At 44.4% G+C, this 21,817-nt stretch overlaps 1 protein-coding gene across 3 annotated transcripts in view; it reads left to right on the top strand.

Moving 5' to 3' along the window:
* tmem144b (transmembrane protein 144b) overlaps positions 1–21,817 on the top strand; it is a 175,608-nt gene that overhangs the window by 16,604 nt on the left and 137,187 nt on the right. For all 3 annotated transcript variants that reach the window (XM_086010619.1, XM_086010601.1, XM_086010610.1), the window contains exons 3-4: positions 4,095–4,292; positions 15,393–15,515. In XM_086010619.1, the coding sequence (XP_085866745.1) occupies positions 4,095–4,292; positions 15,393–15,515 (321 nt within the window). The remainder of the gene's footprint in view (positions 1–4,094; positions 4,293–15,392; positions 15,516–21,817) is intronic.

Below are 21,817 nucleotides of genomic sequence, written 5' to 3' on the forward strand. Positions count from 1 at the left end.
CTACAGTTGTTTTGGGCTTTGGTGAGACCACACCTGGAGTACTGTGCACAGTTTTGGTCTCCTTATCTGAGAAAGGATATACTTGCCTTAGAGGCGGTGCAACAAAGGTACGAGAGGGTTGTCCTATTAGGAGAGATTGAGTAGATTGGGCCTATACTCTGGAGTTTAGAAGAATGAGAGGTGATCTCATTGAAACATATAAGATTCTGAGGGGAATTGACAGGCTAGATGTTGAAAGGTTGTTTCCCCTGGCTGGAGAGTCTAGAACTAGGGGGCTTAGTCTCAGGATAAGGTTCCGGCCATTTAAGACTGAGATGAGGAGGAATTTAGAGGGTTGTGAATCTTTGGAATTCTCTATCCCAAAAGGCTGTGGCTACTGAATCGTTGAATATATTCAAGGCTGAGACAGATAGATTTTTGGACTCTAGCGGAATCGGGCGGGAAAGTGGAGTTGAGGTCGAAGATCAGCCATGATCTCATTGAATGGCGGAGCAGGCTCGAGGGGCTGTATGGCCTACTCCTAATTCTTATGTTCTTAGCATATTTAACTCAGGCTCCCAAAGTGCAGTTGGAAGCCTGACTTAAATTTAACAGCTGCTGCACGGAATTCCCAGGGCTCGGGAAACCTGGCAGCAAAATAGCAGCGAGAGCTGCCTGCTCCAGCAGGTTATTGCTTTTTACAGCACTCCTGGAGGCCAGGAAGAGAAGGTGTGCTTCCCCTGACCACCAAGGAAATTAAATGGCGCAGATTAACCCTTTTGAGTGCTGAATGTCTTTTGGAACTTGCACGTTTTGTTAACTGCCAAAAATGATTTTTTATTTCAGCCTCCTCGCAGCTGCTCCTTATTGCAGCAATCAGTGACCCCCTCCCCAAGCTCCAATCTTGAGCCCCCTTACGGGATCTGACACCCTCCACCCCCCTCCCACCAAGGTCCAATCTCAAGCCTTTGTCTCCCCTCCCACCCCACACCAAACTCTGTCCTGCCAGTGGGACATACCCAGGGATGGTGATGGAGGAGACTGGGACGTTGGCTGAAAGGTATGATTCTGTGAGTATGACTATGTCAGGCTGTTACTTGACTAGTTTGTGGGACAGCTCTCCCAATTTTGACACAAGTTCCCAGATGTTGGTGAGGAGGACTTTGCAGGGTCGACTGGGCTTGGTGTGCCTTTGTCGTGTCCGATGCCAGGTGGTCCGTCTATTTTTTTTCATAGTGGTTTGATACAACTAAGTGGCTTGCTATGCCATTTCAGCCTGTCGGTCTGGAGGCCAGACCGGGTAAGGAAGGCAGATTTGCTTTCCTAAAGGGCGTTAGTGAACCAGGTGGGTTTTTATGACAATCTGGTAATTTTATGGTCACTGATACTAGCTTTTTTATTCCCGATTTATTTAATTAACTGAATTTAAATTCCCCAGGATTTGAACTCAAGTCTTGGGATCATTAGTCTTGGCCTCTGGATTACTAGTCCGGTAACATAACCACTATGCTATTGTACCCATCTGTGAACATTAACTTGTCAGTTCAGTAATATAATGATTTTATATCAGATTTATAATTTACATCCCAAGTGTCTACTTCTCATCAGCCTTTGCAGATTGATGAGAGACTTTCTTTTATTGGGCTCTTGCACCCCATTTACATATTTATCTTAATTATTTTTACTATAATTTATCTTGAAATACTTTTCCCCTTAATGATATTAGCACTATATCTCTATAAGTGCGTTCTAATGTCGTTTTGCCATTAACAATTGAAAACAAGTTGAGAGCCTTTCTATTTTGTTTTATTTCTTTAAGTTAAAGAAAAAAGAGCTTGCATTTCACAACCTCAGGATGTCCCAAAGCACTTTACAGCAATGAAGTACTTTTTGAAATCGGAGTGACTGCTGCCAACGACTGGATGCTGCGCAGAAGCGCACTGCGCATTAATCTGGAACCGGAAGCTTTTTTTTTCCCACAGAGCATTTTTGAAGCAGCCCGCTCCCTCTCGGCATTTTTCCTCACAGCCCGCTCTCTCCCACCATTTTTCCTCACAGCCTGCAACCTCCCAGCGTTTTTCCTCACAGCCCGCAACCTCCCAGCATTTTTCCTCACAGCCCGCTCTCACCCGCCATTTTTCCTCACAGCCCGCTCTCTCCCACCATTTTTCCTCACAGCCCGCTCTCTCCCGGTATTTTTCCTCACAGCCCGCTCTCTCCCGGCATTTTTCCTCACAGCCCGCTCTCTCCCGGCATTTTTCCTCACAGCCCACTCTCTCCCTGCATTTTTCCTCACAGCCCGCTCTCTCCCACCATTTTTCCTCACAGCCTGCAACCTCCCAGCATTTTTCCTCACAGCCCGCAAACTCCCGGCATTTTTCTTCACAGCCTGCTCTCTCCCGCCATTTTTCCTCACTGCTCGCTCTCTCCCACCATTTTTCCTCACAGCCCGCTCTCTCCCGGCATTTTTCCTCACAGCCCGCTCTCTCCCGGCATTGTTCCTCACAGCCCGCTCTCTCCCGGCATTTTTCCTCACAGCCCGCTCTCTCCCGGCATTTTTCCTCACAGCCTGCTCCCTCCCGGCATTTAATTTTTTTTTTAACGAACCCCCCCGCTCCCATGACGAACCAGCAGCACGCAGGCGCAGTCCGCTTCCAGTTTGTTGGCAGCAGTCGCGTCCTTTTGAAATGTAGTCACTGTTGTAATATAGGAAACATGGCAGCCAATTTGCACACAGCAAGGTCTCACAGACAGCAATTAAATAAATGAACAGATAATTTGGTTGAAGGATAAATATTGAGCAGGACACTGGTGCTTTGAATAGTGCCATGGAATTCTCTATATCACCTGAGAGGTTCAACATCTCATCTGACTGTGCAACACTCCTTCAATATTGTACAGGTTGCGTCAGATTTCCTCTAAACATAGCCTTTGGAGAGTCAGTTTGTTCTAATTGAAAATCAGTGCTCCTAAGCATGCTTGGATTTGAATTCCCTATCTAGTGTTATGGAAGTGCATTTTAAACGATCTAACTAGCTTTTCTAAACAAATTGTAACATAATGTATTTTAAATTTATTTTTATTTTAAAAAAATTTCCTATTTTTATTTTTTTTAAATAAGAAACTGAGCTGGTGCTGGCTGATCTATTCTGATGGCACCTACAGAGGGAAGTGTATCGTGGGACAAAAATGACCTTGCACAACTCATCAGTCCTGAAGTATAACTTGGAATATTAGCACAGAGTGCAATTTGAACCCAAATTCCACTCTCTGCTGTGAAGTAAATGTGTAATTTAAGAAAGTGGCTGCTTTTGTATGTGGGAGGGGATTGGGAAAGATCAGGGTAGATTCAACGGAAGGTACATCTGCTGCACAATTTACCGCTGCACAATAGAGAGCATCCTGACGAACTGTATCACAGTATGGTATGGCAGCTGTAGCTACTATGACCGGAAAGCCCTGCAGCGGGTAGTCAAAACTGCCCAACGCATTACCGGCTACCGACCATAGAGCACATACACCAGAAACGCTGTTTACGGAGGTCACGGACCATCATCAAAGACCCTACCCACCCCAGCCACAGTCTGCTCGCCCTCCTGCCATCTGGGAGACGCTACAGATGCATTCGCACCCGAACGACCAGATTTAGGAACAGCTTCTTTCCCAGGGCTGTCATCCTACTGAACTCCACAAATAAACTCTAAAGCCTGCACATCTGCCAATGCACTTTATTATGGTTATGTTTATGTTAATGTATTACAAGACAAATGAATGTTGAATGTTTAAATGTCTTAATCTAAATGTACACTCTCGGGAGCCGCAAGCCTACATTTCGTTGTACTGCACTTGTGCACTAACAATGACAATAAAGTTGATTATTATTATTATTATCTAGGATTTTAAAAAAATCATTTTTTTGTTTGTAACCTACCTCTAAAATCCAGCTGTATTTTGCAACATGATAGTTGAGGTGTTTGAAGAAATTGTTGGGAAGATATTCTCCATAGTCATGTAGTGAAAATTTTATTTGCAGTTCCCTTTGCCTTGCAGAGTATAGAGCTAATGATATGCCGCATATATTTCATCATCCTATGGAATTTACGTTTTTTTTGCAGATGACTGGAAAAGGTCCAATACCACAGCTGTTCATCCATGGGATCAGTCCACAGTTATCGTGGGAAAGCATAGCAGCTCAAGACAAGCATCTATGAGGAATGGAAGTCATTTGGCACTCGGATTCACTGCCTGTGCTGTTTCAGTTGTGTTTTTTGGGAGCAATTTTGTTCCTGTGAAGAAATTTGATACTGGCGATGGTAATTGTACAGCACTGTGTTCATTATACTGTATTTTGCAGTGTACTTTGTACAGAATGGCATGCCATCTGTTCACAAATGAATTGGTTAACATTAGCAGGAAAAGAAATTATTTAGAAAACCGTCCTGGAAGCATAAATAATCACAACATTGAAGAATCCACACATTATTGTTAATTTTGATTTTTCCCCAATCCAGTCTGCAGTAAATGCACAAAACTCTGCACATGTTAATACATAGCTGAAGCACATTTTTAAATCATAGAATCATAGAAATTTACAGCACAGAAGGAGGCCATTTGGCCCATCTTTTCCAGCTCTTGGTCCATAGCCTTGTAGGTTACGGCACTTCAAGTGCATATCCAAGTACTTTTTAAATGTGATGAGGGTTTCTGCCTCTACCACCCTTTCAGGCAGTGAGTTCCAGACCCCCACCACCCTCTGGGTGAAAACATTTCTCCTCAAATCCCCTCTAACCTCCGACCAATTACTTTAATCTATGCCCCCTGGTTATTTATCCTTCTGCTAAGGGAAATAGTCCTTCCTATCCACTCTATCTAGGCCCCTCATAATTTTATACACCTCAATTTGATCTCCCCTCAGCCTCCTCTGTTCCAAAGAAAACAACCCCAGCCTATCCAATCTTTCCTCATAGCTAAAATTCCCCAGCCCAGTCAACATCCTCGTAAATCTCCTCTGCACCCTCTCTGGTGCAATCACCTGTAATGTGGTGAACAGAACGGCACGCAGTATTCTAGCTGCGGCCTAACTAGTGTTTTATACAGTTCAAGTATAACCTTCCTGCTCTTATATTCTATGCCTTGGCTAATAAAGGCAAGTATCCCATATGCCTTCTTAACCACCTTATCTACCTGTCCTGCTACCTTCAGGGATCTGTGGACATGCACTCCAAGGTCCCTCTGATCCTCTGCACTTCTCAGTGTCCTACCATTTATTATGTATTCCCTTGCCTTGTTAGCCCTCCTCAAATGCATTACCTCACACTTCTCCGGATTTAATTCCATTTGCCACTGTTCTGCCTACCAGACTAGTCCATTGATATCTTCCTGCAGTCTACAGCTTTCTTCTTCATTATCAACCACATGGCCAATTTTTGTATCATCTGCAAACTTCTTAATCATACTTCCTACATTCAAGTCCAAATCATTGATCTATACCACAAAAAGCAAAGGACCCAGTACTGAGCCCTGCGGAACCCCACTGGAAACAGCCTTCCAGTCACAAAAACACCCTTCGACCATTACCCTTTGTTTCCTGCCTCTGAGCCAATTTTGGATCCAACTTGCCACTTTGCCTTGGATCCCATGGGCTTTTACTTTCATGACCAGTCTGCCATGTGGGACCTTAGCCTTGCTAAAATTCATATAGACTACATCAAACGCACTACCCTCATCAACCCTCCTTGTTACCTTCTCAAAAAATTCAATCAAGTTAGTCAGACACGACCCTCCCTTAACAAATCCATGCTGACTGTCCCTGATTAATCCGTGTCTAAATGAAGATTTATCCTGTCCCTCAGAATTTTTTCCAATAATTTTCCCACCACCGAGGTTAGGCTGACTGGCCTGTAATTACTCGGTCTATCCCTTTCTCCCTTTTTGGGAGTGTCAGCTGTGGCTCAGTGGGTAGCACACTTGCCTCTGAGTCAGAAAGTTGTAGGTTCAAGTCCTACTCCAGTGACTACACTTCAAAAAGTACTTCATTGGCTGTAAAGCGCTTTGAGACGTCCGGTGGTCGTGAAAGGCGCTATATAAATGCAAGTCTTCCAGCAGGGATATGGGGAGAAGGCAGGGACAGGGTACTGAGTTTGGATGATCAGCCATGATCTCATTGAATGGCGGAGCAGGCTCGAGGGACCGAATGGCCTACTCCTGCTCCTATCTTCTATGTTTCTATGTTTCTGTGTTTCTTTAAACAACGGTACCACGTTAGCAGTCCTCCGGCACCACAGCTGTAGCCAGAGAGGGTTGGAAAATGATGGTCAGAGCCTCTGCTATTTCCTCTCTTTTAACAATCTGGGATACATTTCATCGAGGGATGTATCCACTTTCAAAGATGCTAAACCCCTTAATACTTCCTCTTTCACGATGTTTATTTCATCTAACATTTCACACACCTCCTCCCTAATTGCAATGTCTGCATCGTCCCTCTCTTTTGATACTGGGGCGGGCTGGGGTCGTGTAATCTGCATTTCATGTTAGCCACCCTATTCTAAATCGATGTGGGAAAATTATGCCATTTTAACTTAATTGGCCAATTGAATTCCAACATGTGGGAACCCATGGCCAATGAGTTTTTCCAGTCTGAAAGTCGCCTCCGATGACGTCATCATTGCTGCTGCATTTAAGGTCTGCAACAAGCCTTGCTTCTTCTGCAGACTGCCAAGCTTTTGCCCTTGCATGTTAGAGGCATCTGCAGGAAGAATGGCCAGCCAGAGACCTAGGTCTGCACCCCGCTTTGATGATGTTGCCCTGCAGGCTTTAGTAGAGGGAGCAAGAGCAAATAAAGAGACGCTCTTCCCTTCTTCAGGGAGGAAGAAGCCTCCCCAGCAAACCAAGGCTGTGTGGATCCAGGTGGCAGAGGAGGTCAACTCTTTGTCAATAACCCGCAGAACCTGGCTTCAGTGCAGGAAGAGATTTCATGACCTTCTGTGCACTGGAAAAGTGAGTATGAATTTCCCATCACCCTCAATCTGATCCCCATTGCCTTTCATCACCAGCACTCACCTTTAGCAATCTCTTCCTCCACATCCCACTTGACACTGCTATCCATGCACCCTTACCCATCCCCCCTCTCTCTATGGTCACATTCACCTAACTATTCGACTATGCTGCTCTCACACTCCCTATCACTGTGATGCAATTACAACTTACAACACACAGGGAGGGCCCTTGATCTTGCCACCTCACTCCATCTTTGTCTCCTTCTAAGCATCTATGCTATAGATTCTCTACACTCACTCTTTCATTCTCACTCAAACTCCACTTGTCTCCCTCATTACAGGAAAAGAGAGCTCACAATAAGAGGGAAAGAGCGAGGACAGGAGGAGGGCCACCCTCAGTAGCCCAACTCACCACCTGGGAGGAGGCGGTCCTGGAGATCGTGGGAGTGGAGGAAAATTCCCAAGTGGGGGACGGACAGATGGGCGCATCATAGCAAGCTGGTGACAATAGTTTTCCATCTCTCTCAATGACATTGCATGAGTCGCTGATAATGATTCTGAAGCTCTAACAGATCATCTGCAATATGCAATGTGCGTGTAATCTTGGCCTCACATCTCTGACTCTTTCCTTTACTCCCCCACAGGACCATCGCAAGCACCTGTCCCCACTATCCAGGAGGAAGCGCATGAGCCTCAAGACTCCTCCGAGGAAGCTGCAACTTCTGAGGGCACAGCGTCAGCAGAATTCAGCGCACCCAGCACCAGCGCAGACACTCACAACTCAGAGGGAACATCGCGAGATAGAGTAGTGTTGTCACCTGGTGTATCACAGCTCACAAGTGAGCATCAGCAGATTGTGGAGACAGGGACAGCAGTGGAGAGTCCTAGTCGGAGGGCGCAGGACACTGCCAGCTCAGTTCAGCTGCATGTCGACCCTCTGCCTCTGGGTCCATCCATAAGATCAGCGGTGCTGGAACTCCAGGAACAGATGCAGGAGTCTCTGGCAGGTTTTGTCTCCAGGGTCGCTGCGAGTGTGGAGCGAATGGAGGAGTCCATTGCCAACATGAGCAGAGCCTTTGTGGAGTCATTGGCGCATGAACGCATCACCATGGAAAGGATGGCAACCTCTATGGAGGTGATAAGTCGCCAGAGTGCAGAAAACATGGTGAGTGTTCTGAATAGAATGACATCTCTGGAGGAGCGATGGTCATCTATTGAACAGAGAAACCAGACCTTCATGTAAGTCCTTCTGAGCTGGACTGCCAGTGCAGATACGGGTCCCCATGGCCCCCCTGATATGCAGCAAGGTGCTCTCAAGCCACTTGCAAGCGCTGAGGGGGACCTGACCCATGAGAGGGAAGTTGGTGGCAGACATCAAGGAAGTGGGGGCTCCTCTCCAAGTGCTCACACTTCCATGCCACTACAGAGCCCTCAGTCAGAGCCCCACCAGAGTTCACACCCAACTGAGATGGGCGTCTCAACCACTGCACAGCCGCAGGAGCAACATACGGTTGGCGAGCCCTCACAGGTTCGCAACCCCGGAGGACGCCTGCCAAAGGTGTCGAGACAGGAGCAGCAAGAAAGTGAGCAAGGGGCCTCCACATCTGCTGAAGCCACAGGGGAAGCACCACGTAGGAGCACGCATAAGAAAGAGAAAGATACTGCACAAATAGTCACAAGGGTAGTCACTTGGATGAAATTTGATGTTTTATGTTAAAAAGCCATCAGATGATTACCGTAAATAAAAAATCTGATGGCTACTGCTGTAGAAGCTGTCAAACACTGACAATCTCTGTTCTAAGGTGAGCCCTTGTACTGAAGACTCACCAAACCCCTCTCCTTAGCAGAAATCAGATGGCTGCTGCATCGGAGAATGCAGCAGCCATTCTGTCATCTCTGTTGTTGAGATGAAGCACCTCTGGATCCCTAAGGGTTGAAGCCTGCAGGAAGAAGCAAAGGTAAGGAAACTTTTTCTAACACTCTGCACTCACCTGTCATACTTACCTCTCCACATTTGCACCCATGATCCCTCTCATCCCAGCAGACCCACTGCTCACCTCACTGACCCTGGCGAGGTTCACAGCCGTCGGGAAACCCGCATTTGTGTGGGTAAAATGGGGATAATCCTCTTAACTGCCAGTTAACTACCTGTTAACAGGCAGTTAATTGGCTGTAATCCCTTTCCCGCCTAGAGGAGACGAGTTCCTGTGCAAGTCAGGGACCCGCCTCCCGGGAAGATGGCACGAAGGCGGGTTGGGAGCGGGTTCAGTACCCGCTCCCAGTTTCTGCCATTTTCCCGGCAGTCTTGTCTCCATACCCGCCTCCCCAGGGCTGGCAAAGTTCACCCATTATGTCCTCCTCACAACTTGATTTCCCACCTATCTTTGTATCATCTGCAAATTTAGCTACAATACACTCGCTTCTTTCATCCAAGTCATTAATATAGATTGAAAATAGTTGAGGCCCCAGCACTGATCCCTGTGGCACCCCACTAGTTACAGATTGCCATCCTGAAAATGACCCATTTATCCCGACTTTCTGTTGGTTAATCAATCCTCTATCCAATCTAAAATATTACCCCCAACACCATGAGCTCTTATCTTTTATGTGGCATCTTGTTGAATGCCTTTTGGAAATCCAAATACACTACATCTACCTACTTTCAGAGGCTTTGTTTGCTTTGAAACGGCAACTTCTTAAAACAAATAAATCAAATTAGAACGAGGAAAGAAAATGTCTGTCTACCTTTCTCTTTTTGACTTCAGCTCTTCTTCCCTTCCCATCTCCCTTCTACATCTTTTTTTTAATTCATTGATGGGATGTGGGCATCGCTGGCTAGGCCTGCATTTAGTGCCCATCCCTAATTGCCCTTGAGAAGATGGTGGTGAGCCGCCTTCTTGAACCGCTGCAGTCCATATGGTGTAGGTACACCCACAATGCTGTTAGGAAGGGAGTTCCAGGATTTTGGCCCAGCGACAGTGAAGGAACGGCGATACAGGTCCAAGTCAGGATGGTGTGTGGCTTGGAGGGGAACTTGTAGGTGGTGATGTTCCCATGCGTCTGCTGCCCTTGTCCTTCTAAGTGGTAGAGGTCGCGGGTTTGGAAGGTGCTGTTGAAGGAGCTTTGGCGAGTTGCTGCAGTGCATCTTGTAGATGGTACACACTGCAGCCACAGTGCGCCGGTGGTGGAGGGAGTGAATGTTGAAGGTGGTGGATGGAGTGCCAATCAAGCAGGCTGCTTTATCCTGAATGGTGTCGAGCTTCTTGAGTGTTGTTGGAGCTGCACTCATCCATGCAAGTGGAGAGTATTCCATCACACTCCTGACTTGTGCCATGTAGATGGTGGAAAGGCTTTGGGGAGTCAGGAGGTGAGACACTCGCCGCAGAATTCCCAGCCTCTGGCCTGCTCTTGTAGCCACAGTATTTATATGGCTGGTCCAGTTCAGTTTCTGATCAATGGTAACCCCCAGGATGTTGATAGTGGGGGATTCAGCGATGGTAATGCCATTGAATGTCAAGGGGAGATGGTTAGAGTCTCGCTTGTTGGAGATGGTCATTGCCTGGCACTTGTGTGGTGCGAATGTTACTTGTCACTTGTCAGCCCAAGTCTGAATGTTGTCCAGGTCTTGCTGCATATGGACACGGACTGCGTCAGTATCTGACGAGTCTCGAATGGTGCTGAACAGTGTGCAATCATCAGCGAACATCCCCACTTCTGACCTTATGATGGAGGGAAGGTCATTGATGAAACAGCTGAAGATGGTTGGGCCTAGGACACTGCCCTGAGGAACTCCTGCAGTGATGTCATGTGATTGAGATGAATGACCTCCGACAACCACAGCCAACTTCCTTTGTGCTAGGTATGATTCCAACCAATGGAGAGTTTTCCCCTTGATTCCCATTGACTTCAGTTTTGCTAGGGCTCCTTGATGCCACACTCGATCAAATGCTGCCTTGATGTCAAGGGCAGTCACTCTCACCTCACCTCTTGAGTTCAGCTCTTTTGTCCATGTTTGGACCAAGGCTGTAATGAGGTCAGGAGCTGAGTGGCCCTGGCGGAACCCAAACTGGGCGTCAGTTAGCAGGTTATTGCTGAGTTAAGTGCCGCTTGATAGCACTGTCGACGACACCTTCCATCACTTTGCTGATGATTGAGAGTAGACTGATGGGACGGTAATTGGCCGGGTCGGATTTGTCCTGCTTTTTGTAGACAGGACATACTTGGGCAATTTTCCACATTGCCGGGTAGATGCCAGTGTTGTAGCTGTACTGGAACAGCTTGGCTAGGGGCGCAGCTAGTTCTGGAGCACAAGTCTCCCCAGCCTCTGTTCAAAATCTAGTGTAACAGGGCAAGAATTAATTAATATTTCTCTCTAGGTGAGCTAACTATTGTATTCTCACCACTGCATCCCATGATTACTTTGGTGTATACAATATCTATTTTGTGTTTCTTCAAAATCAATATTTTAATCAAATTAAATGTGGAGAACACCAGATTGCAAAGATTTCTATTACATAATAAGCTAGTAAAGGCAGGGTTGTCTAAATGCCGTTCTCAACTGAAATTTATATGATTTTATGAAAATCAGATGGAGTTTGCAAAACACAATTGCACAGCAGCCTTGTTTTCTCAATATTCGTTGGTTCATAAAGACCCAGATCTTGGTCACAGTTGTAATATCGAAAACAAAATTATCACCTACAGTGTTTACATAACAGAATGCGACATTGTACATGTAAGGTTACATGGTACACACAAGTACATACACATGGTATATAGAAACATAGAAGATAGGAGCAGGAGTAGGCCATTCGAGTAGGCCATTCAGCCCTTCGAGCCTGCTCTGCCATTCAACGAGATCATGGCTGATCATCCAAATTCAGTACCCTGTCCCTGCCTTCTCCCCATATCCCTTGATCCCTTTAGCCTGAAGAAATATATCCAACTCTTTCTTGAATATATTTAATGAACTGGCCTCCACCGCCCTCTGTGGCAGAGAATTCCACAGGTTCACCACTCTCTGGGTGAAGAAATTCCTCCTCATTTCAGTCCTAAATGGCTTACCCCTTATCCTTAGACTATGACCCCTGGTTCTGGACTCCCCGGCCATGAGAAACATCCTTCCTGCATCTAGTCTGTCCAGGCCTGACAGAATTTTATAGGTTTTGATGAGATCCCCTCTCAATCTTCTAAACTCCAGTGAGTAAACAGTTGTTTGATATCACATGCACAGACAGGGATGGTGCTGATTTTTTCTCAGGTGGCCACAGCCAGAATATAAGTGAAACCATTATTTGAGTTCCTGTGCTAGTAGCCATAGAATTACATAGAATATACAGCACAGAAACAGGCCATTCGGCCCAACTAGTCTGTGCTGGTGTTTATATTAAACACGAGTCTCCTCCCATTCCATCCATCTCATCTCAGCCTTTCAGTGTATCTTTCTATTCCCTTTTCTCTCTCGTGCTTGATTAGTTTCCTTTTGAAAATATCTAAGCTATTTGCCTCAACCACTTGCTGTGGTAGTGAGTTCCACATTCTAACCACTCTCTGATTAAATACATTTCTCCTTATTTCCCTATTGGACTAGTAACCATCTTGTATTTATGACCCCTAGTTTTGGATTCTCCCACAAGTGAAAATATTTTTTTTATTTGTTCCTGGGATGTGGGCGTCACTGGTAAGGCCAACATTTATTGCCCATCCCTAATTGCCCTTGAGAAGATGGTGGTGAGCCGCCTTCTTGAACCGCTGCAGTCTGTGTGGTGAAGGTACTCCCACAGTGCTGTTAGGGAGGGAGTTCCAGGATTTTGACTCAGCGACGATAAAGGAACGGCGATATATTTCCAAGTCAGGATGGTGTGCAACTTACAGGGGAACTTGCAGATGATGCTGTTCCCATGTGACTGCTGCCCTTGTCCTTCTAGATGGTAGAGGTCGCAGGTTTGGAAGGTACTGTCGAAGAAGCCTTGGCGAGTGCATCTTATAGATGGTACACACTGCAGCCACGGTGGGCTGGTGTTGGAGGGAGTGAATGTTTAAGGTGGTAGATGGGGTGCCAATCAAGCAGGCTGCTTTGTCCTGGATGGTGTCGAGCTTCTTGAGTGTTGGAGCTGCACTCATTCAGGCAAATGGAGAGTATTCCATCACCTCCTTCTTCTATGGAACTTTTGTATATATTAACTCGTGTCTCTGCTATCTCCTCCCTAGTTTCCTTGAGTATGCGTGGGTGCATACCATCCGAACCTGGGGTTTTATCCTCTTTTAGTTTTGATAGTTTGTCAGTTATATTCTCCCTTTCTATCCCAACTGTATTAATATTCTTTTTAAACTCATCCTCTAGTGAAGTGTCTATTTTGTTATCTTTAGCAAAAACTAAGGTGAAGAAGTTATTCAATACTTCTGCCATTTCCCTGTCATTACCTGTGAGTTTATCTTGCTCATCCTTTAGTGGCCCTATCCCTACTTTAATTTTCCTTTTGTTATTTATTTGTCTGTAGAACACATTTTTTTTTATATTCCTTGATAACTTAATTTTGTAATTTCTCTTTGCCTTCCTGATGTTTTTTTTAATCCTTTCTTAATTTCTTTGTATTCCATTTTGTCCCCCTCTCCTTTAGTATCTAAGTACTTCTTGTATGTCTTTTTCTTTAAATTCAATTTTTCCCTTTAGTGCTATATTCATCCACGGTGCCCCATAATTAGCTTGCTTGTTTTTAGGCTTTAATGGAATACATTTATCTTGAACTCTATTGATTACCCTTTTAAATATTTCCCACTGTTTTTCTGTCTCTTTGTTTTTCAAGATTTTCTCCCAGTTTACCTTCTTTAGTTCTACTCTCATTTCCTCATAATTTGCTTTTTTTCCAATCTATTACCTTAGACTTTGTCCCAATTATGTCACTCTCTATCCTAATCTTGAACCTTACGATCACTACTACTAAAATGTTCTCCTACTCTTCTCCTATCTGTTCTGGTTCATTACCCATTACAAGATCCAGCAGTAATTCTTTTCTTGTTGGACTTCTTATGTACTGAGTGAGAAAGGAGTCCTGTATACACTGTAAAAACTCGATTCCCTTTTCTCCTTTCACTACTACTTCCTGCCAGTTTATTTGGGGGCTGTTGAAATTTCCCATGATTATTATTCTATGGCTGCTACTCACCTCATAGACCTGCCTACATATTTCTTCCTTCAATTCCCTTCCACTATTTTGTGGTCTATAGTATACCCCTATTAGGGTGATGGGTCCCTTCTTAACTCAATCCATATGGATTCTGTATCTATCGTGCTGCTAGTTATATCCTTTTTTTCTACCACCATTATTTTATCTTTAACTAGTACAGCTACTCCACCTTCCCTCCTTCCTAAATATGTTATATCCGGCAATATTTAGTTGCCAATCTTGTTCTCTATGTAGCCATATTTCAGTCATCCCGACTATATCCGAATCCTCTTGACAAATTATTGCCTCTAATTCATTCATTTTGTTTTGAATACTACATACATTGATATATCAACAGTTTAAATTATTTGTATTTATTATTCCTTTCTCTCTGTTTTTAGTAGTTATTTTACTTTTATGGTCTATGATTTCATCCGATGTCTGGCCACTACAGTTTAATTTCTACAACAGCCCATATAGCAGTTATTCCAGTTGTGCAGGAAACATGGAAGCTGTTGCAAGGAAGTTCACAGTGACGGTGTGTAATGAATGAGTTGAGCAGCAGTTTATTAAAAAAAATCACTGCACAGATTTCATGGACACTTAACATAAGACACATTTGAAGAAGAGAGTCCAGAGGATCAGTGACAACGTTATTTTGTCATATAGTACAAGAATTTCTTTACAACAACAATGATAATTTGCATTTATATAGCACCTTTAATGTAGAAAAACATCCCCAGGCACTCCACGGAAAATAGACATGAACCAAAGAAGGAGATGTCAGGAGGGATGATCAAAACCTTAGTCAAAGAGGTGGGTTTTAAGGAGCATCTTGAAGGAGGAGAAGATGGAAAGGTAGATGGTTTTCAGGAGGGACTTCCAGAGCTTTAGGTGGCTTAAGACATAGCTGCCAATGATGGGGTAAAGGGCGGTAGACATGCACAGGAGGCCGGAGGCAGAGAAGTAGAGTGTTCAGCATGTGGGAGGAGTTGGATGGTGGAGGTTACAACGATAAAAGTGGCGAGGCTATGAAAGGTTTTAAACCTGAGAATGAGAATTTTAAAATTAGGGGACCGTGTGCCAGTGTTGGTCAATAAGGATAGGGGGGGACTTGGTGCGGGATTGATACGTGCAGCAGAGTTTTGAATGAGCTGAAGCCTATAGAAGGTAGAGGTTGGGAGGAGGCAAGAAATAAGTGCCCTCACTGTATAAGGATGTTAATACAAATCTGATTACATTTTCTTTTTAGGGATGTTTTTCCAATGGATTCTTTGTGCAGCAATATGGATTGTGTCTCTGCTCGTGAATTTAATTTTGAAGTGCCCTAAATTCTGGCCTCTTGCTATGTTAGGTGGTTGTGTATGGGCCACTGGTAAGTGCTATCTATTTCATAATCTACATCTTATGCTTGCTTCTCCATTTAGCATGGTTATTGAAAAAGCGGGTGAAATTGTACTTGCTGAATAAAGTTGGCCTGTATAACCTAAACCATTTGACATCTGTTGAACATATTGGGCCAGAATTTGCTGTAAAATAATGGTGAGGCTAATGGCGCTCAACGTTATTTATGCGCAAATGGTACAGTAACGTCAGACAAGGGTAGATGCATGGTTAAACGTGGATATCCAAAAGTTCCTGTCCAAATTGCACCGCTCTGCCATTAGCTTTGTGAAAACAGCATCTTGCTGTCTGCCTCACCATTGAAATGCATTGAACGGTGTGAACTTGCAGTATTTGCGCAGTAGGGGCGAACTAAATTCACCACAAAGTTAAGTCTAAGTACCTTTTTAACATGTGATAAGTGTTAATTATTGCCAATCAACATCTGGCACTGAAAGTTAACTATTACAAATGTGGAGTCTCATTCCTTCAGATATTAATTGTTGGAGATTTCAAAATGTTAATTTTTTTTTTAACTTTTCCTTTGTTTCTCTCTTAATCCTGTCTTTTTTCCTCTTTATTTCTCTTTCTATACCTGACTTGACATTGAATTCACCCTCTCTAATTTACACTTCCTTCTCAGTCTCATCTGTTTATTTCACAATCCTTCAGTTTGATTGGTTAAGGAGATACACAGTTGCTTGTCCTGTTCACTCAGGTCCCAGATGCTCCGTTTCCCTCGCTATGACATTATCAACTTGCACTTTCAACAACTTGCCACGCAAAAAATGTAAAAACCTAAACATGCAAGAGCAAGTCTAACTAATGGCAGACGCCGTTGGATGCCCTGCTACAGCAAATTATGGCCGATTGTATAGTCCAGCCTTGACCAAAATTGCAATTTTTACCATGAGCAGCAGTTTAATTTCTTCCAGAGGAGGAAGCATAATTTATAGCAGGCTGGAATGAGCTTATGGTCGACCTGTCAATTGTCCCTAACCTCCAACATTCCATGAGTAAAGGCCTGACAACATCCCAGCAATACTGGGTATTTTACCAATGTGATTGATGCAAAACTGTTTTGAAATAGAAAATATGGGTCTAAGTTGTTTGTTACTTGACACTTTTATAGTAATGATAATTTGGTGGAGCCTTGGATATGAGCCACCCCTATGGTACTGTTGCTACTGTTACTTGTTACCATGCTTTCTGTTGCCTAGGCCCGAAGCTCTGGAGTCCCTCCCTAAACCTCTCCGCCTCTCTATCTCTCTTTTCTCCTTTAAGACGCTCCTTAAAACCAACGTCTTTGACCAAGCTTTTGGTCATCTGCCCTAATTTCTCCTTATGTGGCTTGGTGTCAAATTTTTGTCTAATAATACTCCTGTGAAGCACCTTGGGACGTTTTACTATGTTAAAGGCACTATATAAATACAAGCAGTTGTTCTTTATGCAATCAGGGACCCAACACTTATAATCTAAATTACTATATAAAAAAAGACACATTTCTATCACTGCAGTAAGGGTCACATTTTCACACGCTGCTTTAGACAACAAACAAACAGCATTCTTAGAGTTTGCGCTGAAGATAATCAATAACAAAAATCTGTACTTATACTCAGGTTTCTGCAGCACAGTAGCTAAGCTGATGTGTAAATGCACTTTTCTGCAATTAAGATGAGCAATCATAAGAATATAAGAACATAAGAAATAGGAGCAGGAGTAGGCCATTCGGCCCTTCAAGCCTGTTGCACCTTTCAATAAGATCATGGCTGATCTTCTACGTCAACTCCACCTTTTTGCACTATCCCCATATCCCTTGTTTCCCTTAGTATCCAAAAAATATCGTTATACTCAATGACTGAGCATCCACAGCACTTTGGTGTAGAGAATTCCAAAGATTCACAGCCCTTTGAATGAAGAAATGTCTCCTCACCGCAGTCCAAAATGGCTGACCCCTTATTCTGAGATCGTGACCCCTAATTCTAGACTCCCCGGTCAGGGGAAACATTCTCCCAGCATCTACCCTGTCAAACCCCTTAAGAATTTTATACATTTCAACGAGATCACCTCATTCTTCTAAACTCTAGGGAATATAGGCCTAGTCTACTCAATTTCTCCTCATAGGACAATCCCCCCATCCCAGGAATCAATCTAGTGAACCTTGGTTGCACTCCCTCTAAGGCAAGTATATCCTTCCTCAGGTAAGGAGAGCAAAAAATGTACACAGTACTCCAGGTGAGGCCCTATATAATTGTAGTAAGACTTCTTGGGCTAAAAATTCAGTAGCGTTGTTTGGGTGCTATGTTTACCGAATTGGCTCGAAAATGGCAACTGAGCAACGCGCGCACACTTCTGGTGCGGGCTGCAACAGATGCCATTTTGGTGAGGGCATTAGCATCGGCGCTGGGAGTGTGTGCCATAAGTATGCAGAGTAGACAGTAATGCTGATTTGAGGCCAGAGCTGCCATTTTCGACCTTAACGTTGGAGCTAACCTCGCACAGCTGAATATGCGTTCAGCAGTGGGAAGGACCCCACGCCAGTGTTATTTTAAGCGATCACCACCTATTTACAGGTTGTTTGTTGATGAATTTCTACTAGCTGTTGCTGAGTTTGTACAAGTGTTTGGTGCTTTCTAGAATTCTTTAAAGTTGTTTAAATTCTACAAGGAGTGGTGTGGCACGTGCTCAAGGACTTGGTACTGACTTGCAAGGGTCTGCTCAGACCAGTTGCTCCCAAACATGGATGCAGTAGTTTGTATTCCCTTTGGCCTGCAGCATGACCTGGAGAATGAGCAGAGGCAACACAGAGCAGGACATGCTGCTGGAAGAGACGGGAAGAGGAGGTGAGAAGGGCTCTCAACAGGAGGCCATATCCACCCAGGGTCTTCAGGGAGCAATTCTCCTATCTCAACCTCAGCGAGGAACAGTGCATGCGATGTCTCCGTTTTACTAAGGAGGTGAAATCTTCCACCTGCTACAGGCAGACCTGCTGCCTCAGTCCAGGGTGAGGACGGCAGTGCCAGTGGCTGTAAAGGTGACCGTGGCCTTGAACTTCTAAACGCCGGGGTCCTTACAGGCTTGAGCAGCCAACATCTGTAACATGTCCCAGTTCTCCGTCCTCTCCTGTGTAAGGGAGGTGGGTGAGGCTCTTTATGCAAGGAGAGCTGAATACATTTCATTCTCTCTTGCCAGAGAGAAGCAGGCGGAGTGAGCACACTCTGTGGTGCAGGGTGCCATTGACTGCGCACACGTTGCTTTGCAAACGCTGCACCTCAATTCGGAGATGTACCGCAACCGGAAGGGATTCCACTCCATCAATGTCCAGCTGGTGTGCGACCATACTCGGTTTATCATGCAAATCAATGCTCAGTATCCTGGCAGCATCCATGATGTCTTCATTCTGCGGCAGTCCGCTGTATCTACAGCATTTGAGCCACCACGCCAAAACAGAAAGTGGCTACTGGGTGATGAGGGCTATCCGCTGACCACCTGGCTCTTGACTCCGCTGTGCAACCCACACATATGTGGGCAGCATGCATATAGTGAAAGCCATGCTGTCACATGGAATCTGATAGAGCAGACCATTGGCATCCTTAAACAACACTTCCGCTCCTTGGACCACTCTGGACGAGCCCTGCAGTGCAGTGCATTCTGGATCACAACGACTCCCTGTATAAAAAATGTTTCCTCATGTCGTCTCTGGTTCTTTTCGTCAATCACCTTAAGTCTGTGTCCTCTGTTTACTGACCATTCTGCCACTGGAAACAGTTTCTCCTTATTTACTCTATCAAAACCACTCATAATTTTGAACACCTCTATCATATCTCCTCTTAACCTTATAGCAAAATACTGCAGATGCTGGAAATCTGAAATAACAACAGAAAATGCTGGAAATACTCAGCAGGCCAGGCAGCATCCGTGGAGGGAGAAACAGAGTTAACGTTTCAGGTCTGGGAGAAGGGGCTCCCAGACCTGAAACGTTAACTGTTTCTCTCTCCACGGATGCTGCCTGGCCTGCTGAGTATTTCCAGCATTTTCTGTTGTTATTTCTCCTCTTAACCTTCTCTGCTCTAAGGAAGATAACTCCAGCTTCTCCATTTTCTCCACATAAATTGAAGTCCTTCATCCCTGGTATCATTTCAGTAAATATCTTCTGCACCCTTTCCAAGGCCTTGACGTCCTTCCTAACGTGTGGTGTCCAGAATTGAGCACAATACTCCAACTGAGGAGTAACCAGTATTTTAAAAAGGTTTAGCATAACATCCTTTCTTTTGTACTCAGTTCAGTTCAGTTCAAATGCTTTATTGGCATGAAAGTTTACAGAGAACCATATTGCCAAAGCTTACATAGCAAAAAGGTACAGTTTTCCAACATTCTGTAGGTGTCAATCGATTTGACATTTGTTGGGTACATACAATATTACTTTTAAACAATATTAATTTTAAACAGTCTTTGTACTTCATTTGGTACGTTCAATATTAATTTTAAACAGTCTTAATTTTAAACAGTCCTCAGGTTGTGACATGTTGTTACATATTTGGCCCCAAGGTATGGTCTGTCTCCTTCTCCTAGGACTAATCTCAATTTTGACAGATCATCCAATTCCTTGAAATCTGGGGTTGTTTGGCTTAGCTTGTTGAATAATATGTTTCTTGATGTGTTGAATTTTTCGCATTTTAGGAGGAAATGCATTTCTGTTTCAACCTCGCCAGCCAGACATTGATCGCATATTCTATTCTCTCTAGGCTGCCAGGATTTCTTGTATCTGCCTTTTTCAATTTCCAGTTGGTGGTCGCTTAGTCTGTACCTGGTGAGGGTCTGTCTCTGTTTTGTGTCTCTGATGGTCGTGAGGTAGTCTGCCAGTTTATATTCTCTTTTTAGGGCCCGGTAACATTCTAATCTGCTTTGGCTTTCGGTTATTTTGTTCCAATGTTCCAGGTAGGTTTCTTTGCATTTTTTAATGATTTGGTTCACTCGGATTGGTGTTTGGACGGCTGTGTTGGTCTGGGGCTGGTCAGGGTCCGGCTGAGTACTTAGTTTCCGTAGCAGCTGACTCAGGGGACTCTTTTTCTGGGTTTAGCTCTTGGGTCTGAAAGGCTTTGAAATGAAGGGTGTCTGGGGAGCTAGATTTGAGGTGATTTAGGTTGCTCTATTAATAAAGCCAAGGATCTCTTATGCTTTTTTAACAGCCTTCTCAACTTGTCCTGCCACCTTCAAAGATTTTTTGTACATATACCACGAGGTAGCTCTGTTCCTGCAGCCCCTTTAAAATTGTACAATTTAGTTCATATTGCCTCTCCTCATTCTTCCTATCAAAATGTATCACTTCACACTTCTCTGGGTTAAATTTCATCTGCCATGTGTCTGCCCATTTCACCAGTCTCTCCATGTCCTCCTGAAGTCTGTTACTATCCTTCTCATTGTTTACTACATTTCCAAGTTTCGTGTAATCTGCAAACTTTGAAATTATGCCCTGTATACCCAAGTCCAGTTCATTAATATACATCAGAAAGAGCAGTTGGTTCTACTACCGACCCCTGGGGAACACCACTGTATACTTCCCATCAGTCTGAAAAACAACCGTTCACCACTCTGCTTTCTGTCCCTTAGTCAATTTTGTGTCCATGCTGCCACTGTCCCTTTAATCCAATGGGCTTTAATTTTGCTAACGGGTCTATTATGTGGTACTTTGCCAAATGCCTTTCGAAAGTCCATATACATAACATCATAGGAGATAGGAGCAGGAGTAGGCCATTCGGCCCATCGAGCCTGTACGGCCATTTAATGAGATCATGGCTGATCATCCAAATTCAGTACCCGGTCCCTGCCTTCTCCCCATATCCCTTGATCCCTTTAGCCTTAAGAAATATATCTAACTCCTTCTTGAATATATTTCATGAATTGGCCTCAACTGTCTTCTGTGGTAGAGAATTCCACAGGTTCACCACTCTCTGAGTGAAGAAATTCCTCCTCATCTCAGTCCTAAATGGCTTACCCCTTATCCTTAGACTGTGACCCCCTGGTTCTGGACTCCCCTGCCATCGGGAACAGCCTTCCTGCATCTAGTCTGGCTAGTCCTGATAGAATTTTATAAGTTTCAATGAGATCCCCTCTCATTTTTCTAAACTCTAGTATATAAGCCTAATCGACCCAATCTCTCTTCATACGTCATTCCTGCCATCCCAGGTATCAGTCTGGTGAATCTTTGCTGCACTCCCTCCATGGCAAGAACATCCTTCCTCAGATAAGGCGACCAAAACTGCACACACTACTCAAGATGTGGTCTCACCAAGG

This window comes from Somniosus microcephalus, chromosome 2, assembly GCF_052327205.1.
Source record: "Somniosus microcephalus isolate GS21.2 chromosome 2, FLI_Smic_1.0, whole genome shotgun sequence".
NCBI classification, from domain to species: domain Eukaryota; kingdom Metazoa; phylum Chordata; class Chondrichthyes; order Squaliformes; family Somniosidae; genus Somniosus; species Somniosus microcephalus.